We start from the raw sequence: 21,630 nt of genomic DNA, 5'->3' as shown, positions 1-21,630 counted from the left end.
AAGAAGGAAATGTACCCGTATGATATATATTTTATACCGTGGAAAGAAGAGCAGTAACATGAAACACCAGTTGTATCACTTAAAACCTAACTTCCTAACCAAAGGAGACTGACAGAGGTGAAGAAACATGAAGAAGGGAGAAAAGACAGCAAGTGTCATAAGAGAGCCTGTGATTGTGAGGCTCTGTTTCAACAAGGGACAAATCTTCTGATGACGTACCTAAATCAGAGCTGTGGACTACTCCATCTTACTTCCTCACCTCGTTCCCTCCCCATATTACTTTTAAGCAAATAGCTAGGACCACTAAAAATGCATTATAATCATAAAATAATCACAGGGATTTATTCATAGAAATAGGGAAGGAAACAAAATAACGAAACAGAGACGAGATAGGTCTAGACATTGTAATAGGCAATTTAACACCCCCCCCACACACACACAAACCCTTAGAAGTAGATGTGAAGATTCAAAGAAGAAAACCTGTATTACAAAAAAGAAAAACTGAAAGAGATTTTAAAAATAAGCTGGAAGAATTTAGAAAAGGATGTGGATAGATATAAAAACATTAGAGATAAGAGCCATATTTGAAGCTAAAAAAAAGAGAGATAATCACAACTAGAATACCATAACAGGGATATAGCAAATAGTCCAGAAAAACCACACCTACGCTCCCAAAAATAATTTTAGGAAAATATATAGATACATAGAAAGAAAAATAAAATCAACAAATACATAATTCATGAAAAGAATATATAGATTTGGAAAAATACTCAGAGATACATTAGAAGAAAAATTTTGCATATAATCTTTAATTCTGAGATCAAAGGGATATGTCATTCTCATAGAAATTTGACACTGGATGTTCAACCACAAGAAATATTCTGATAATATTACCAAATATCATGGGCAAGAAAGAACTTCACTGAATATCCACGCAGAAAAACAAATTCACATAAGATAACAAAATAAATCATGTTGACCTATAATTTCTCTGTTTCATCTCTCAATACCTGAAGATAGTGCCAAGTCTAAAAAGTCCTGGGAAAGCTTTTTAGACTCGGCCAAAAACTTCCTTCTAGTATGGGAAAAAAAATCCAACATACAGATATTTTTACCACGCAGCAGCTCAGGGAATATAAACACATAAGCCTTTCTTGAAAAACTACTTGGTAATGACATACAGAAAACAAAGAGATTAATTGAAATAAATAACTCTGGAATGAGAACCTACATTTAAAAGAAAAAAAAAAACTAAGGTAACCAGTAAATGCATTTAAATAATCTTCTATAATTGAATGACATCATCTTCTAGCAGTGATGTTCCTAACCAGAAACTTAGAACTACTTCTAGACTGATGCACTTTATATGATGAATTGGTAGTGAGGACAAATTAGTGCAGTCTCTTAAATATCTTTCAACTCTATTTCTGCCTCTTGAACCTCCTGGTCTCACTTGTGTTCCAGGCCTTGCTCACTTACTTGGCTGACTTCCTAAGGCATTTCATCCATCTTCCCCAAATGACTTCAGCGACCCTTCCAATACATAAATCTTATTCCTACTTCTCCTTTTCGTGATGTCATACTGCCTTCAGGATGAAGTTTAGTCTTCTTTATAGGACATAAGCAACCTTTCCCAGTCCAACTCATTCTTAACCTTTGCAACCCCATCTATTCCTACTCCTACACTCAGACTCGATGTTCCACCCGTCATTTCCTGGAAGAAGGCTTTCCTGACATCACTCCCCTTGCAATATGGTACCATGCTCCCCTTTATGAAATAAATGAGTCCCCTAGAAGTACCTTTATCACAGGGTTATCAAATAGCTTGTTCAATAAGTCTGCATCCTCTAATTTCTCTATTTCCATGTGCTACCTTACATATATCACCTTTAAAAAGTCATGATCTTCCATCAGTCTGGCTAATTTTAACCCTTTGGCCTGCCTATCAGTACTGTTATTTCAAGTCTCAGTTCCCATTTCAGCTCTGCTGTTAGACTCTCATATGCACCCAGTCCAAATTAAATGCTCTAACTTCCATTTTTTCCCCAGCACTAAGCTTGTACTTTTATTTCCAGGTAATGTTGTATCATGTCTTGCATAATAAGTTGATGCTTCTATGTCTGCTTCCTGCACAATGAAAGTGTCTGGAGGGGACAAGTAGTTCTTTATTTATCTCTGAGCTCCTCATGGCACCCAGTATTGTACTTGGGTAGGGTAATACTGAGCCTTGAGAGAAGTGTTATGAAAATAGGCACCAGTTACCCAGTTACCCCACCCACACCCACCTCCCCTTCCACTACCCCTTGTTCATTTCCCAGAGTTAGGAGTCTCTCATGTTTTGTCATCCTCTCTAATTTTTCCCATTCATTTTCCCTCCTTTCCCTTATAATCCCTTTCACTATTTCTTATATTCCCCGTATGAGTGAAACCATATGATGATTGCCTTTGGTCACCAACTATTAAAAGGTGGACATATGAGTGGTACAAGTCCACTGATAAGAGTGAAGAACATAAGTAGGTTAAAAAAAAAAGAAATGTATAAAATATATACATTTTGAATAGAATATATTTTCAAGTGGAACTTGCCTAATCTTTTGTATTAAAATATTAAATGTTAAAAAAAATAGGCACCAGCACAAATAATCCCCCCAAAGTCTCCCTGAGCAAAGAATGTGAAGGAGGGAGAAATATAGAGAACTGCATTTCAATATGGCAAATGTCATAAGAGAGTTAAACAGAGGGTACTTATGAAATACTCTACCTGTATTGGAAAGGGAAAGTATTTTGGATGCTCCTAGATAGATATATTTCTCTAAAATAAGTATGTTATACATTTCTGTTAGTAGAAGCCACACTTGATCATTGTTCAGTACCATTTAATCTCTTGCTGGCAATATCCTATCAACATAATGCTCCTTTCAGTGTCACCCCTTTAAAACCAAATTCATGAGACTTTGTGTTTTGAAGGAATATGGTCACTATTAAGATGTTCACCCTATATTAATGCAACACATTTCTTAGCAATTAATGATGGTTTTTCATATGTATTCTATTAGTGTGTACTTCCTTAATGAGCTTCACTTCCAGAATCAATTCATAATGGAAATTGAGAAGACCCAAACCATTCAAGTTAGCAAGCATTTCAGTAAAAGTTCTCAAAAAACACATCAATCAAAATTTGACAAAATTCCATTTCTATTTCTTATAGACATTTTATATTTTAATGCCTTTATTAAGAGTTTGAAAAAAATAAATGGTAGTTTATGAAGCGTACAAGTCTCAATGGCCAAAACTATTTTCTGCAAATAAAAATATCACAGTTGATTTTGTGATACATGTTTAAGCCAAAGAGGGAAAATTTTAGGTCAAATTTCTACTTACCCAGTCGATTTTATCCACGTTCCAATATTTTTTTAAGTCCCGAAACTGTATTAGCATTCCCTTCAGTCCGACGACAATAATACTTGCAAGAACACACTACAGATGGGAAATAAGTTGATGAAGAAGTAAGATATAGATTTTCATCTGAATTTAAAAGGACCAAGGTATTATTTCTTGTATGTTTTTTAAGTACTTACTAGAGAAAAGCAATCATCATTTAGAAAACTAAAACAATATTCATTTCGTTTAGAACTAATCTATTATTGTACTTTAGGAATATTCTATCAATTCTAGGAAATCACAGTGTAAAATTTATGCCATTGTAAAACATACAAAAGAAAAAAAAAGACAAGTAATGAATTTATAAGGGTGCATGTTATAAAGCTGAATATCCTCTTAACTTTAAAATAGTTATCCACTGCCATTTGAAGTTTGTTGAAAAAATTAAATTTTTATATTGTATATTTCCTTGTAATTACCTTTAACATCAATTATCTGGTTTCACCTGAAGATACTTATAAGCCACTTGAAAAGTGAACTTGATCATTAGAAGATCCTGCTGTGGAAATGATTTACTCTCACTATATGAATGAAGAATTAGAACAAGACAGGATTGAGAAGGTCTCTGGCTTTCTGAGGACCAGAATCTTACTTGGGTCAGTGTGATGCCCCAGATTTATGAAAAGCAAGGTAAAAAACCATTAAAACTGGGGTTCTGAGTCACTTTGTATAAGATACCAGTTGTGGCAAGAGGTATTTTGTTCCCTACTCCCTTGCCCTACACACATTTTTCTAGCAGTCCAAGATCTGATAAAATAATTCCAAAGTCTGTTTCTTATACCAGAGATTGCCCTGTTCCACCCTCCAAACGAGCACAGAATAAATCTAATTCCACAATGCCAGTTTTACACATGAGCCTAAGAAACAGAAAACAGCCACAGTCCCTTCCCATTCCTCCCCCATCAAATATGGTCTCTGTTCACCTCCCCTCCATTCAATCATTACTTCTGTCACATGGTTTTCAGACGTAGGGTCATTGAGGCTACTCCTCTAAGACATTTTAATATACAATGATTTCATTAAAAGTAAGATTAAGAAGTAGATAATGAAAAAGTACTACTGTACCATGGGCAGCCAGTAAAGCAAAGGTCCTACTGCATAGATGACTATCAGGACAAGAATGCAAGATATTAAACAAGCCACCTGTAAAATACAAGACAGATGAGAAAGAAAGCCTTGAACTTTCTTATTATTCCAAAGTTATAGGAGGAAATAAAATTCTTAGTTCATCTTGATTATAAGAAACCAAATGTTGGTGCATGATTGTTAAATTGCATAGACTACCATTATCTATATTTTGCAGCTGAGGGAACCCAAACATGACAGCTGACAAACTGGTGCAATCAAATTAAGTCAGTGATGAGAGAAAAGCAATTCCACACAAAGAAATAGGACACCATCAACTTTTATCACACATCACGGCAATGACTTTTTTTGTTTAATAGTGAAAGTGACATTTCAATTAAAAGTCCGTTAGCCTGTTGTTGTTCAGCTTGACTCTCCTCATTTCCTAGCAAGATGTTTGAATAATAACTGAATAGGCAGCTTAGGGTTTTTCTCTGCTGATGATAAATTTCCACTGAAGCACTTACTCTCTTTGGAGTTCTTTGTTAGGAAGGGTTCTAATATGAAGCAGTTATATGGGATTATAGGAGCAGTCTCTGCAGTGAAGGAGACTTAATTTCATTAATCCTGAAGGGTCATTAGTATCATGTTCCAACCAACTCAACCTGCTGACAAAAGGCAATTCAGAACACCTGACTCCTAGCTTTGCTCCACTTGAGAACCTGATTCCGCATAAGCAAATGCATGCCTTAGTAAAAGTGTTTAGCCAAACTGTCCGCCCAATAAGAGAAAGGAGGGCTTTCACAGGACCAAAAAGATGCCCAGAATATCATTATGGAGATAGCAAAGGGAATCAGGATTTCATAGGATGGCTAAAATTAAAAATAAATATATAAACAATCAATTAATATCAAGGGTTGGCATGGACTCAAAGCAACTGGAGTTCCCAGACATTGCTGGTACCAATGCAGCATAGTACAACCACTTTGAAAGGAGCTTCACAGTTTCTTAGGACATTGTGCATACACTTACATGTGTCCCAGAACTACCTAAGAGAAATGAAAACATATGCCCATGCGAATACCTACACGTAAATATTTATAGCAGCTTTATTCATGAACACCAAAAACTGTAACTGGGGACGCCTGGGTGGCTCAGCGGTTGAGAACCTGCCCCTGGCTCAGGGCATGATCTGCGGTCTTGGGATCGAGTCCCCCATCAGGCTCCCTGCCTGGAGCCTGCTTTTCCCTCTGCCTACGTCTCTGTCTCTCTCTCTCTCTCTCTCCGTGTGTCTTTCATGGATAAATAAATAAAATCTTTAAAAAAAAACTGTAACTGAAAAGTCCACCAACTGGTGAACAGATTAGCAAATTGTGGTACATCATACAACGCAATACTACTCGGCAATAAAAAAAGAGAAGAGACTATTGATGTATGCAACATTATATATGGAACTCAAAACCATTAAACTGAGTGAAAGTAGACACAGGTTCTTTCATATTTAATGGAACCCATCTCCAGCACTCCCCAGCATATAAAGGGAGGGAAAAAATATCCTTCTGTGGGAAACAAGTCCTTTGGGACTAAAATCATTCATAAAACATGTCATAGTATACCAAACTGTTTAGGGTGGTCATTTAGGAAGAATTGGTGATATTATATAAGAATTTTTAAACAATAAGATATGTCTGACATTCCACTAGGCTGGAGAAAGCCCAGGGTCAGAGAACAGATCATAGGATTAATTCAGATAGCTCAGTAAGTGAAGTATGTTTGCAGAAAGAGGGATCCCTGGGTGGCGCAGCGGTTTAGCGCCTGTCTTTGGCCCAGGGCGCGATCCTGGAGACCCGGGATCGAATCCCACGTTGGGCTCCCGGTGCATGGAGCCTGCTTCTCCCTCTGCCTGTGTCTCTGCCTCTCTCTCTCTCTGTGACTATCATAAATAAATTAAAAAAAAAAAAAAAGAGTGTCTCATGGTTTCTCCCCCTCTCTGATGACTTCCTACTCAGTTTTCCTTCCCTTCCTCTATGACCCTCTGTGCTGTTTCTTATATTCCACATATGAGTGAAACCATATCATTGCCTTTCTCTGATTGACTCATTTCACTCAACATAATATCCTCGAGAGAGACATTTTAAAGGCAAGTTGCAACCAAAACAAGAGAGAACCTTGCTCCTTTTTAAGAAAAAGATTTATTTATTTGAAAGAGAGTGAGAGTGGGAGGAGGGCACACAGGGAGAGAGAGAACGAAAGAGAATCTCAAGCAGACTGCGCTAAATGCAGCGCCTGATGTAGGGCTCAATCTCATGACCTCGAGATCAGGACCCAAGCCAAAACCAAGAGTTGGATGCTCAACCAACTGGGCCACCCAGGAGCCCTCCTTGTTACTCTTTTTCAAACCTCAGAAAACAAATGCCAATTAAGTGCTCTCCTTATATTGTTGGCTTACGTTGTTAGCCAGTAATAAAGTGTTCACACCCTTAGTTAGGCACAAGACAAACACTGTGTAGGTGTTTTGCTATTTTTCAACTCTTTCTATGTTATACTAATTAAAAGGGCTAGAGACATTTTTTTTTTTTTTGGTCTAAAATCTAACTATTCAAAAAATAAAATAAAATAAAATAAAATAAAATAAAATCTAACTATTCATATTGAGTTAATTCTGCAAAAAGGAGAATGAGATCTACATGTTCTCCCTGTTGCATCATTATATGTATTGTATACGTTGTAGGTTGCTTACAAATATGACTCTGCAGGCATCAGTGTTACGCACACCTACATAGACCACTGGAGGAAGGGTGAGATGCCAGCCATTTCCGTCCTGAATAGTGGCTAAAGAAGGCAAAGTCAGCCAAGAGCTCACTATATGCACAGCTTGGTGGTAGAAGGGCAAAAGTTGTGGGAAAGGGCAGAAGGAGAGAGAGGATATTGGGTCACGAAGGCTAGATTTAAAAAGCTTTAAAGAAGTCAGGAGCAAGAAGCCAAGTTTGGAAGAATAAAAGAATATAACTTGGCAAATTAGAACCTAGAGGCAATCTCAGTGTTGCAGAAAAACATGCCAGCTGTCATTTCCGGCTGTGACCAAGCTTCGCCTGCAGCAGATGCTGCTTCTCATCCTTCATGGTTCGGTTACGCCTCCCAAACTGCCCGCAGAGCACCAGTGTGTCTACTCTGTTGGAAGCAAAGGGAAGCGAGTAGGCGAGAGGGCCAGGGCACGCTGTGCTCCCTCCCATGATTACCATTCCTCAGAGGGGAGGATGGAAGGAAGATCTGCAAGACTTCATTGCGCTGTGTGTCTAGGCAGCACCGAGACTTCCTCGTTCCTAGATATCCATGCTCAGCATGGCGTCTTTTCAGGGAATCACCATAAAAAAGAGTGTCTATGTGTGGAGGATAGAAATGGATTGGCCTCCTGGATAACTGGGTGGCTCAGTCAGTTAAGGGTCCGACTCTTGATTTCAGCTCCGGTCATGATCTCAGGGTCCTGGGATCAAGCCCCGCCTGAGCTGCCCACTCAGCAGAGTCTGCTTGAGATTCTCTCCCTCTCCCTCTGCCTCTCTCCACCCCTTTCTCCTGTGTACAGGCTCTCTCTCTCAAATAAATAAATAAGATCTTTAAAAAAAAAAAAAGAAAAGAAAAGAAATGTGTTGCCTAAATGTGGAAGAGTTTTTAGGTCTTCTAGATTAATTTCCTGGAGATAATTCTAGTTCCTAAAAGAGACAGAGCCATTTAAGGGGTTGTTCTGTGAAGTCTTGTCACACAGAAAACTGGTTTCACAAATAGCCCATTTAAAGCAAAATTTTTAAGACTTGGCTTGCCCAAGTGCCTTCTTCAAGTCATGTCAATTATCAGTTATACCCACATAACAGTTGCAATGTTAAAGGTCTAAAATGACTACCATGGGAAAGCATCCTCAATTTGGGTATGCACATTAAATCAGATTCCTTCTCTGTGCAATTTAATGGGAATTGTTGGACAGATTAGTGACCATCTCGACAAGCAGAACAGCATGAAAATACTCTCCTGCTGAGCTTTGTGTCTCTGAACTTGTGTTTTGTTGGATCTCTTTCATTTCATCTGAAGTCTAGAATAAAATACCATGCAGAAAATAACTCTGGAAAGTCACTAGAAAAGTTCTGGTGCTCTTATCATTCAAACATGTGGCCCACAGAACAGAGAAAGGTGCCTCGTCATTCCTACCCTATTAGTCAAATAAATATATGTCCAATTAAAATGAAAAAAATATAAGATTTAAAAATAACTACATTTTCTCAATGTACTGTGTCCTTAGACATTCAATATTTAAAGTTACGAAGATTAATGAGGCAGTTTTATTATTACTAAAATAGTCATTGGAAAAGTAGTGAATGCCTAAAGGAAACTCCAGGTGTGAAACCCCCAGGTGGAAGACATCTCACGGATTCTATTCCAACCTTCTCTTGCCTGTGTGATGGATGAAGATGCTAACCCGTTCAACATCCTCAGCAAGTTGGAGGGGCAACTTGGAATAGAAACTGCCTTACTGCATCCCAATCAAACCAGGATGTTTTACTACTGAATGTTAAACAAAAGGTTCTGGAAAGGTTTTATTACAATAAAATATTTAATGATACTAATAATGCAATCAATGACAACTGTTAGCACTGAAGGAGTATGTATTGAGTGCTCAGGCTTTGGGCTTAATAAGCACGGATTAACTCATCTAATCTCTATAACAAATACTTGACCAGCCAAGTCTGGTGAGGCTAGAAAGGTCAAGTTATTTGTATTAAGTCACTCAACTTCTAGTCATGGAGCCAGAACACAAGCCCAGACTCTGGAATCCATGCCTTTAGCTACTTACTTTATCTAGCCTGAACATGAAGAGAGGAAATCAAATATACTCCCGCATCGTGAGAAATCAGGTGGAAACTACTATAGAATCCTAGAATTTTATAGATAGAACTGTCTTCAGAGTCGGGGATGACACTTGAGTACACGATGCATTAAGCATTCGAATTTGGCCCCCAAACACTTGAGAGCACAGTTTGTAAGTGTTCACGCTCGTGCACATGATAAACCTATGCTTGAAGTCGCTAGCCTCATAAGAGCCAATCAAAATGTCACATAAAACAAGGGTGAATGACAGCATCACATCTTACCTCATGAGTTACCACAATTACCTCTTGCATTATTATACATTCTGAGTTTGTTGCTGCTTCCTCTCTGATCCATGGTACATTTATCAATAATTTTATTAGTTACTTTTATGCTGTATTTGAATTTCCATTTACCTGTATTTCTCTTGCCACTTGCCCCCAAGGTCAAGAACCATCTTTTTCAAATTTATTCTTCTATAACCCCCCAAAAAAGACTTAACATGAGGCAGACCCCTAATAAATGTTTGAATCATCACAAAAAATGTGTTATAAATACACATTCAACGCCAATGTCATGAACTGTTTTAATAGTGGTTAGCTGTTAATTCCTTACAGTAGCATCTGCATAAATTTTCTTATATGAAACAGTCCTTGAAAAAGTGCAAGATTTGAGGTCAATCTACCTGGGTTCAAATCCCTGCTCTGCCACTCACAAACTCTGTGACCTGGGTAAGTTATTTTTACCTTCTTTCCTCAACTCTCTCATGTGGAAACTGAGGATAATAATTATACCTCCTTCAGAGTTGCCTAAAGGGTAAATGAATTTATTTATATAACAAGTATGACCTGCAACGCCTGGCACCTAACTCAATATATGCTTCCACCAACACTCCCATTATCATCATCATCATCAAAACAACATCTTTCTTATAAACATTGTCTGCCTCCTGGTACCCAGCATAATAACTGGTACACAGCAGGTGCTCAACAAATGCTGAACTGATAGAAGTTCCTAAAAATATATAAATGTGCCTTTGACCTAAAATGTGCACAGATGACTTATCACTTGTTTATATACTTGTACATCCCTACTGAACGAAATTTCCCCATCAAGGACGGATTCTGCATATAGCTGATTTCATTTTACTTAAATGAACACAAATGGAAAATTTTCAAGTTGGTTAATTAGCAAAACACAAAATCAGCATCGCCACTAGAGGGAGCTTGATTCAAAGGTTGCCAACAATAACAGGCCGCGAGTCTGATTCCTGTCTGCTCCCTGAGTCCCTGGGCTTCTGGAAGGATCATTCACAAGAAAGAGAGGGAGAGAGAGAGAATGAGATTTTCTCGAAACGAGTTAGAAAACCGTTGAAGAAGTGAAAATACTTTCAGGACTTTAGAGAGAAGCTCAACATCCCCCCTTTCCAAAAAGGAGAGTCACCAGCGGTTCTCTGGTCCATTCTGAACGATGAAGTTACCTGCGTCTTTGCCCCTGTGCTGTACAGGCCAGCAGTCCTTCCCATGGCAGCAGCACTTGGTATGCAGAAGAAAAAGGAAGGAATCACATTGCTGAGGCCATGGGCCAAAAATTCCTACAAGATTGATAATAGGAGAATACATCATTACTTATTCCACAATCAACTTTTGGAGACCACGGGGACATCTTGTCAAAGGATGAGGCTCGTTTGTATTCAATTTCTGTTCTCCGCATTTGTTGTGACTTAAACAATAAAAATAAAATAGCTAACTTTTTTTTTTTTTTTGAGTGCTTACAACAAGCCAGAAACTGTTCTAAGCATTTAATGCTCATAACCACCTTGTAGGAAAGTTCCCCACCATACCCACCACTCCACCAATGGTTTCCACAATGCTAAATCTAGCGGTGGTTTCCTACTTCTCTGGCCTAAAACTGGCCTTGAACATAGCTGCTCAGTTCCTCCTCCTTAAAGGTTCCTTCTAGGTCCTTCTAGGACCCCACACCCTCCTGTCTTCCTCCTACCTCCCTGGCCCCTACTTCTCAGTTTCCTTTATGGTTCCTCCTCCTCTGACCAATCACAGATATTGGACCACTTTTCTCTCTGATCTTAGTTATCCAGATTATACATTGACAACTCTCAAATTTACATCTGTAGTCTGGATCAATCTTCTGCACATTAGACTCATATGGCCAACCTGCTACTTAGGATCTCCATTTGGATGGCTGACGGGTATCCCAAACTTAACCAAATCATGCTGTTGCTCTTTATGATCCCCAACTGATCCCACATTCTTCCCCACCTCAAGTTCCAATTGCTTAGACCAAAGAATTAGAGATATTTTTGACTCCTTCCCCTTTTCCCAGATGGCACCCACATCCAATCCGAATCTGTCTACTTCTCGTCTCTTGCATTGCTACAACTCGGTCCCAGGCATCAAATATCACCTGGATTATTGCAAAAGCCTCCTAATGTTTTCCTGCTTCTGCTGTTGCCAGTAAACAAAACAGATAAATATCCACACCCTCAGAGAGCTGGCACTCTAGTGAGGGAATGCTGACAGTAAGCAAGATTAACACAAAAAGCAAAGCAGAGAAGGGAGTGGAAAAATCTGGAGTTTAGGATTTCAGTTTACCAAGGAAGGCCTCCCTGAGAAGGGAACATTTGAACAAAAGAGGTATGCAGATATCTGAAGGGATGAAGTTCCTAGCAAGGGGAGCAGCAGGTACAAATGTCCTGACCAGAGATATGATTAATGGGTCCAAGGAAAAGGAAGGCATAAGTGTGATTAAAACAGAGTATAAAGGGAAATGGATAAAGGGAAATGGATCAGGGAGGAAAGTGATGGTGGCAGGTCATGGAGGGCCCTATAAGCCTTGGAAAAGAGGCATTTCACCTGCAAACCCTGCTACTGGGAGCGTTTGGGATGAGGAACAACATGGTCTGTGCTGTATACCATTGCATCCCTTGTTCCTAGGCCACTGCCCGGTACTTGGTAGAGCTCAATACACATCCGTTAAATGAATAAATCTGTTTTTTTACAGACGACAAAACTGGGGCACAGAAAAACTAAGGCCACTGGAGTCAGAGTGTGATTTTAGACACGGGTAATACGCCATCCCACAGCTGCCTCTGCAGACCTATGCAGGAACGTACGGCCATGAGGCTTGAAAGAAGAGACTAGCAGAAGTAGATTCAGAAATATGATCAGTAAAATTTTCATTGTTTGGTATTCTCAGAATAAGCCCTTGTGCCCTTTAGTTTTTATTAGCAAGAATAAGTAATGGTGTTATTTTTACTTTGAAATCCATGATTTTTAAAAGTCAGCATGCAATGATAATATATGTAGATTCTATCCTAAAATCAAAAAGGACATCAAGATGTCTCTCTCCCTAGGGGGGAAAAATGTATATTATCAACCAACCCATGAAGGCTAGGCTTTTCAGCCGTCTATGAATGTTTTAGAGATTTTTGTTCTGTTCTACCCATTCTTGCTATACACTTAGGAAATTATATTTTTCAGAAGTTCAACATGCTCCGGATCTGAGAGTGCACGAGGACCATGATACAACAGCCCTTGGACAGGGGCTGGGGCCTACTCCACCTGGTTGTCATCAACTGGGTATTTGTATTTTTTGGCAGATCCTTGAGCAAGAGCCAGGGAGGCCACATAGCCGACGAGTGCCACTCCAAAAGCTTCAGTGATTACTGCAGAGAGGACATTCATGGGGGGAGCTCGAGGTGGAGGGATTCTGTGGAAAGAAAGACCATACTGAAGTCATCAACTTCCCTGTAATTTCTGTAACAACTTGCAAATGAATTCAACTGCGGTAATGGCTATGAAGTTCACACAGAAAAAGTGAAACACTCTTGTGAAAACCAAGAAGCCTTGCTGTTAGATGCCCTTTGTTTTCAATATTATTTAGCAGAAAAATCACAAGGATCGTCGCCAAAGCGACGGCTCCATGCATCCATTGGCATTTGCGCCCAGGGAATTTAGGTTACACTAGAGAAACTCTGACTCAACAAAAATTTCCTGTATCAGAACAAAAACAAATCTGGAGTGTTCTTGCATTCTAACCTTTCCAAATATTTAATTGGCAAAGCGTTAAAGACTATATTTCCCACTCTGAGTACTACAGTGTTGTATGCAAACAATGGTTTGATGTGAGCTACAATCTTGAGCTAATCCCTAAATTTGCCATTGAGTTCATCGTTTTAATTATGTTTTTAACTCAATCCTTTCATGGTACACTTAACTATGTATCACATATGTCAAGAAAAACATGTTTAAAAAATTCTACCTACCCTCTGTTGCAAAATATAGTTCCCCAGTTGTAAAGAAGCGTTTAAAATATTTTTTTCAACTAACACCCAGCCACTGTCTCCTTGTCTTTTGAAAACCACTTGAGCCAAGGTATCATTGTTTACTTATCCCTGATGATGCTTTGGAGGACTTACTTCTCCTCCAAAAAACAAATGAAAAAATCCCTCTGGGGAAAAAGTAGAAGAAAAAAAGGAAGATAAATCATGTTGACTTAATATCTTGCAAGAGAGTGGAACGTTCAGCCCTCTCAATTAGCTGTTGCATTTAATTGTCCACAGGACCCCACACCGAGCGCCATTCAAGCACTCCATTGTGGAGTTTTAAGAAAGTTTAGGTAATGCATCTAAATCACAAAGTGAATGGTAGAGCTGGGGTTCACTGTCTCTTTTCAATGCCACACTCTTTCAATGGTTCCTTCAGAGAATGGGTCTGGAAAGGCCACTCAAAGGAGAATTAAAGCCTGTTGGGGAGATGCATGATCTCTTTTACCCACTTAGAAAAGTTTATACCCAAAAGAAATTCATTTGTAACATTACAGGCCCTAAGGTACCTCAATGTGAGTCTGCCCTTTCATTGTATAAGAACTTCCGTTTCATAAAAATTGACCTTGCTTAATTATTAATAACAATGAGCTGACTTAGAAAGAAATAATAATTTTACTTTTGAGGTGGAAAAGTGGAGAACCTTGCAGAAAACCCAAGTTGATTCAAATAATCACCATTAGCCTGCATCTACATAAAGGCTAAAGACAGGATTTATTTTTAATTATCTTTTTAACCCTGAGAATTTTTCTACGGTTCCTCCATTTTAATGTAATTAGAAAGCAAAGTTTGGGACTGGAAGATAAAAGTATAGAGGACTAAACAACTGTTAACTTTGCCCATACTTATAAATATTGGTGAATATACAGCCCATTAAGAGGGAATAACCCTACGGCACCTTTCTCTTCCCTAAGATGTCTTTGTGTTCTTTCAGGCTATATTTGGCTCAATATTTTGCCCTTTTAGGGTGAACATTTCTTGTTAACCTTCCTCTTAGTGTCCAGGAGAAGACTGTAAGAAACCATACCCTCTTCTCTACTCCCACCCTCTCTCACCATTATACACCACCCAGGCCTATGGGGTTTCTATTTCAGATGATGCTTGTGTGCTTTTACTATGTTCTAAGTGAAATAAAAATAGTCATAAGAATATGTGAGTGGAATAGGGAACAACAAATCCCAGGCAGAGCATGACTATAATTTAGAAATTCAAACCCTCTGTTTTTTCCCAAATAATATCTTTGTAAATAACTTCCAAATCTTTTACCTGAAGCAACGCTGTATAAAATCATTACCAACTTCCCTACTAACAGGCAAACAGTTTAAGAAGTTACTTTTTCTCTATATGTATATTATTTGTCTCTATAATTTTCAAATAGAAGTTAATTAGAATTTTATCCAATAGAGGACCTTTGAAAAAAACGAAATTCATAGCCGCCTACCCCAAGTCCTTTCCTCCATCAAAAACAAACAAACAAAAAAGAAAGAAAAAGACATTACCCTTTTGGAATATGACCAACTACTTCTAATCCATATGTGATTTCCATATTGGTACAGTAACAAGCAAATGATGCAGCAATAATCTGTGTTCCATTTGAAAAAAAAAGAAAAAGAAGATTATTAACTAGCCTCTCAAACACCTTGAAACTATTTCTAAATGTAAACATTGTTCATGTGTCCATGATTGTCAAGAGTAAAGTTGCACAGACATTTAAAAATTAAGAAAATTTTAAAAATTTAAAAAAAATGCCTCTGAAACTTGAGAGCACTTGATTTGCAGTCTCAAAAATCAAATGGCATCCCAATAACATGGCTTTTCTAATATCCTTCTCGATGTGTCAATCCAATTATGACTGATTTTGAAGGGGTGCAATGCAGAATATGGGAATGCACATATGTGTGTACAGATACCACACACAACCTAAATAGTTGTCTTTCCAGACATGAAGGAATGCTTTATAACACAGCACGATTTCCCTCCCCAACACCAGCTTTTCAAGAGTTCGAGTTATTGCATTAATACACCTATATAGGTTAGTAACCAATGATGATTTACAGTTTCCTTAAATAATTTTGCATTTTGAGCTTTTACGATTTCTTAAAGTAAAATACACTAGGTAGTAACATGCTGGATTGACTGTTTTTAAAATTACCTCTGCGGAGTCTCAGGTGCCCTACACTCTGTTATGTGACCTATGATAAGCAAGGCCAGGTATTCTCTGCCTGTATACATAATCACCTTGGAAAATGTATGTTCAGAACCCAGTTCAGTCTGTTATCCTAGCCATGCCACTCTCCATGTTTTCCAGCCACTTTCACATTCTCTTTTCATTCTTCTGATAATTTTAGTAGGTACTAGAAATTTTGCATGGCTATGGCATCAGTTTGGTATTAGTTTGGAACTACTTCTACACTATACGTTGTTGTTAAAAAGAGACGTACCGATTTTCTATTTAAAGTACAAATTTGCCATGTGAATGGCCAGAAAAAAGGTATAACAAAGTTACACTAGCAAATTAAGACACATTTAACAATTGATGACCAATAATATTATTTTATAGGGAGTTTTCCTATCTGTGTATTTCTGTTCTCTGTGATGATATTTAACTGAATCTGTAGAGGGTTTTCAAACATCAAATAGACTTAAAAAGCAAAGCAGCCTTGAGAATTTTCTTTAAAAAGGCAACAAAAATATACAGGTTATACTGTTAACTTAATAAATAATGGGATACAATAGTATTTTCTGATGAAGATAGTTGTAGTTAAGAATTCAGGCTATTAGATTAGAATCGGGAGTATTAACATACTCAAAAATTACCAAGATGATTAAAAATTTTAATTGCAAATAATTTCTTTTTTTTTTTTTTTTATTTATTTATGATAGTCACACAGAGAGAGAGAGAGAGAGAGGCGGAGACACAGGCAGAGGGAGAAGCAGGCTCCATGCACCGGGAGCCCGACGTGGGATTCGATCCCGGGTCTCCAGGATCGCGCCCTGGGCCAAAGGCAGGCGCCAAACCGCTGCGCCACCCAGGGATCCCTGCAAATAATTTCCATGAGATATTTACATCAGGTCAGAAAATACTGTGAGCTCTAAAAGAAAATATACGATAGCCACAAAATATTGGTTCCTTATTGAAAATGGAAGAAAACATAATGTTCATTAATACCTATAGCCAATATTAAAATTAAGTACTCTAAGCCACTGAATTGGCTTTCAGACAATGTCTTATTTCCACACTGTATTTCTTTGACACTTCCTTTATCAGCTGAGTCATTGGTCCGTCTTCAATATTACTTTAATATTATATGTGTGTCTAGGGCCAGCACTGGATCCCCTGTTGTCCAGGTCCAGGCAGGCCCAGTGCTTTAGAGGGCTCTACTCTGGCCCTCCTCCAAGTAGCTCTGCTCATAAAATGAGAGCTTTATGGGGTAACGGGATGTGCCCAACTCACCCATACTCATCTTTCTGGACCATACCTTGGACACTCAGGAATCTACGATTTCCTACCCAAATGGCCCCAAGCCTTCTCCTCAGGTTCATCCTCCCAGTGTGGCCCATGAAAAGGCCACGGGATTGTTTTGGTGATGGAAGAGTGGGGTGGGGATATGTTTGGAGCTTGGATACTGACACGGGACTAGCCACACATATACATATGAATCCCCTTGTTAGTGGGCCAGAGCTGGAGTAGGAAGAGAAGGGGCAGGCCACGGAGCTGGCTCTCCCAATGCTGCCTCATTCTGACAGAACTCAAAGGGGTGACCTTTCAAGGTAATCATTAAGATGTTTTAGTCAAAATAGGAAAACAGAACCTGCTTTTGTTTTTTTGATTTTTAGTCTTTGGGGTTTTTGTTCATTTTGTTTTGGGATTTTTTTTAGAGACAGAGAGAACTCAAGTAAGGGAGGGTAGAGGGAGAGAGAGAGAGAGAATCTTAGGGAGGATCCACACCCTGCGCAGAGCCCGATGCAAGGCTTGGTCACACAACCTGAGATCATGACCTGAGTTGAAATCAAGAGTCAAACATCTGGGCAGCCCGGGTGGCTCAGTGGTTTAATGCCTGCCTGCAGCCCAGGGCGTGATCCTGCAGACCCGGGATCGAGTCCCACATCGGGCTTCCTAAATGGAGCCTGCTTCTCCCTCTGCCTGTGTTTCTGCCTCTCTCTATCTGTGTCTCTCATGAATAAATAAATAATATCTTAAAAAAAAAAAAAGAGTCAAACACCTAACTGCTTAACCAACTGAACCCCCCAGCCACCCTAGAACTGTGTTTTATTTAACATTTTGATCTATAATTTTTAAGTATTGTGACCTGCATTCATATTTTTACCTTGGATCTTGCAAATGTTGGGGGCAACTTTATGTAAGAAATACCTCTTCTTTTTTTATAAGGATAAAGGATAATTCTTACTATTTTTGCATTAAATAAGTAATTTTTTTTATTACCAGCTTAAGGGCCTTGTTACCTAAGGTTGTTTTTAATTTTCAGTTTCATGCAACTTATATAGCAAAGCTTCCCGAGATATAATAGGATTTCTTAATACCTATGGGACTTTGGAACAAAATGGTATGGGTCACAGTGGTTGCTGTGAAAACTACTAAAAATCAGAGTACCTTCCACTTTTATGGACTATTTGAAATACACACAATTACACACCCATTATATAGGTCACATATGTTACATGGATCTCCATAAATTATCAGGAGTATGGAATCATCCATGGCCTAGCTATGGAGAGAGGCCATCCATCTTAGTTCTACAAAAACAAGTCATAGTCCTCAGTTTCCAATATTCTGGCCTTATACATTTATGTAAACCTGTACCATTTCAGCAATATGAATGATTATGCGAAGAGGTAAAATTATTTAGACACCACTTGTTCTGTACCTGTGAAACACAAAGACCATTAAAAAAACCAAAGCCAATTAATGACAAGTTCATAGACTGTGGTTGTGTTAACATTACATTTTCAACTTAATGCTTTGTTTAATTAAGAGTTCCCATTAGAGGCTCTTAAAACTTCAAAATGTGTTTTTTAATGCATAATCCATAAACCTTAATGCAAAGTATAATTCACTGCTTTGCCAGGTATAGCAACAAAAAGTATCTTAGAGAACCAGCCTTGGCCACTGAAAATCATGAATATCCTTTCAATAAAGCAAAATTAGGTCCGTAAAAAAAGTGTTAATAACTCTACCAATCATTAATGGACATTTGTCAACTGATAACACTTGTATGGATATCATATAGATGCTACATCAATAGCATGTGATATCGCTTTTTATTGCTTCAGGGAGAATCATTCCAGAAATCTTTTGAGTCTCACCCTTAGAAATATCTCCTTATTTAAAATCTTAAGCTATATGTTCTATTATTTATGTAAAAAAAATTACAAGCATATGAGAAATGCTGTGTAAATTGAAAACACGTGTGCCTCCTTTTTAAAATTATTGACTCAAAATGTTTCCTGTTCTTACATTAATGTATAGCCACGCAAAATTAGCCTTCCTTTAATGAGAGACAGGAATAGCTGTGGGTTACTGCAGACAATATAGTGAGCCTCGGCAGGTTACCCCAACCACTGGCAAGCATTGTAAGGCACAATGCTAAATATTGATTTCATACTTACCAAAACTAAATCGACAGGAAGAACAACTTTAATTTTCCTTTTAAACTGTTCATTCAGCTCTTTAACCAGAACAAGCACCACAATGCTCAGCAAGGATAACAGCAGGGCTTCCAGTCGGACAGATTTGATGTTTTCAAAGACATATGCATAGATCTACAGTGATGAGGAAACATATAAACAAAACGCAGGGTCATCCTCCAAATGAACTCAGTGATGTTTCGCAAAAATACGTTAAGAGGTGGGGAGTGGAAAGGTGGGGCATAAAGTATGGTCAGTGCTGGTGCAGAGCAAGCTACAATTCGTTTGCATGTACAAAACTGCTTTGTCCTTAATTCTTCCACTAAACTCCGTGTTCTCTCCTTCCTACATAAGGACACTGCTCGAGAGAATGACTTCTGGGTCCTTCAAAGGGCAGAGATGCTAAAACTCACTACCTACATGCCGATTCATCACTATTAGCAATAAGGGGACTAGGGGCTCCTCCTCAAACTCCAGGATCAAACATGCACACGTACTTTAAATATCTATGGATGCATCTGGAAAGTTAAGAGTTCTGCATAAGGAGATATTTGCATGTATCTGTATCTTCCAAATTCTCTCTTGCGAAGATATATCACTTGTATAATTTTAAAGGTTTTAAATAGGCCTTAAATGCTTTTCTTCAACATGTCCCTTAACTCCTCCTTCTGCTGGATCGTGCTGACTCTGATTTTTACAGGCTCATTTCTCTTTGTCCGCAACAGATTCTTCAAGTCATTTCAGGTGATAAAAACTAGTTTTGACTCCAGCTCACAAGCTATTCTTACAGCAGCCCAACTTGTTGGCATTATCTGACCTCTCTTTTTAGTATCTCGAATATAATTTGACCACAATAAAAATACTGGATCCAAATATTATATGCACATTGGATTAAAAGAGTTCACATACACTATGTTCCTTAGCATTTCCTAAAATTCTGCTCAGTAGGTTTCCTAGTCAAAGGACTCAACCCGTCTGGTCCAGAGATCAGGAACAGACATATTCCTGAGGGTGTAAGGAGGTACATCAGGCTATCTGAACCTGAATTGTAGGTGTTAAATGTTATCATTAACACTGTAACTCTTTCAAACAAACAAATAAAATAAAAGTTAAAATGGAGCCTCACTAAGTGAAAGGCATCAGGGTACAATATAAGTAATCCAGAATTCCTTTTGTCCACAACAGCTTAAAAACAAAACGACAAAAAAAAAAAAAGAGAAAAGAAAAAAAAGAAAAAAAAAATCCCACTACTTGTGTATCAGATACATTAAAGAATAATTAGGGATCAGAACAGCTTTAGCTGTTATCCTCTGCACAATATTATATTTTATGCCACCCTACCTGGAAAGAAAATTAGGTACTACAGTATCATAGTTATCTGAGGTACAGACTTTATTTTTTTTTCTTTCTGTCTCTCTACATTGTGGATGATAATTGTTCACAGGATTCCTATAGCAAGTGAAGGTGCAAGTTCCATTTTTCATAGTCATCCCTTACTCAAAGCCAGGGACTAAAATCCACAATGCTACTCAGGGAAATATATTCTATGGGAGGATGGGGTTGTTAGAGGACTGTCAAGAAGATTTTGTTCAAATACATAGCTTTCTGATGATTTAAGGACAAAAATGAGAATATCATTCAGATTATTTGTCAAGAAAAAATGCAAACATTCAAATGTTTTAAAGCACCCACAGGATTATTCCTTCTGTTTTATCCATGGTATTAAAAGTATGCCATGAAAGTGCCTGTATTAAGAAAGGCGGGAAATCTGCTAAACTCCCAAGCCATACCAAATTTGCTCTAATGTGCATTTTTGAGAACATGTGTTTGTAGTAATAAAAATGACCACCCCGGAATGAAAGGAATGAGAAAAGTCCCCCAGGGTTTTTATTGTCTGTCTGGGTTAAACAACAACTTGTAGAGCAAAGCACATCTCACAAATTGCTCCAGAAGAACACAGGGGTTGGCAAAGGCCTGTTACAAGCAGCATGAGGAACACAGCGGAAAAACAGGCTGATGAGGAGCATCATCCTAATGACTGTCGTGCGGACCCGTGTAGAGAAGTCACAGCTAAAGTCACATTGTAGGCAACCAGTGGCATATGGGGACAGAGATAGGAACGGGGACAGGGCTACAAACACACATGCACACACATACAAACACATTATCTACATATGCTTGCCCAAGGCAGGTCTAGGCATCCTAAGCACACGCTAACATTTCTCATAGAAATCCAGTCATCTTGAGAATCTTGTCACACACTGAACGTCGGTAGA

The 21,630-nt window shown here is 38.4% G+C and overlaps 1 protein-coding gene across 1 annotated transcript in view; it reads right to left on the bottom strand.

The window, feature by feature from the left end:
* The window catches only part of SLC26A7 (solute carrier family 26 member 7), a 112,877-nt gene that overhangs the window by 31,744 nt on the left and 59,503 nt on the right, over positions 1-21,630 (bottom strand). The window contains exons 6-11 of the mRNA XM_025433614.3: positions 19,337-19,489; positions 15,208-15,290; positions 12,945-13,092; positions 10,844-10,957; positions 4,507-4,584; positions 3,382-3,477 (exon numbers count right to left, since the gene is read on the bottom strand). Coding sequence (XP_025289399.1) covers positions 3,382-3,477; positions 4,507-4,584; positions 10,844-10,957; positions 12,945-13,092; positions 15,208-15,290; positions 19,337-19,489 — 672 coding nt within the window. The remainder of the gene's footprint in view (positions 1-3,381; positions 3,478-4,506; positions 4,585-10,843; positions 10,958-12,944; positions 13,093-15,207; positions 15,291-19,336; positions 19,490-21,630) is intronic.

Source organism: Canis lupus, chromosome 29, assembly GCF_003254725.2.
Source record: "Canis lupus dingo isolate Sandy chromosome 29, ASM325472v2, whole genome shotgun sequence".
Classification (NCBI taxonomy): domain Eukaryota; kingdom Metazoa; phylum Chordata; class Mammalia; order Carnivora; family Canidae; genus Canis; species Canis lupus.
The sequence above is the reverse complement of the archived record's forward strand: the minus strand, read 5'-3'. Positions and strand labels throughout refer to the sequence as shown.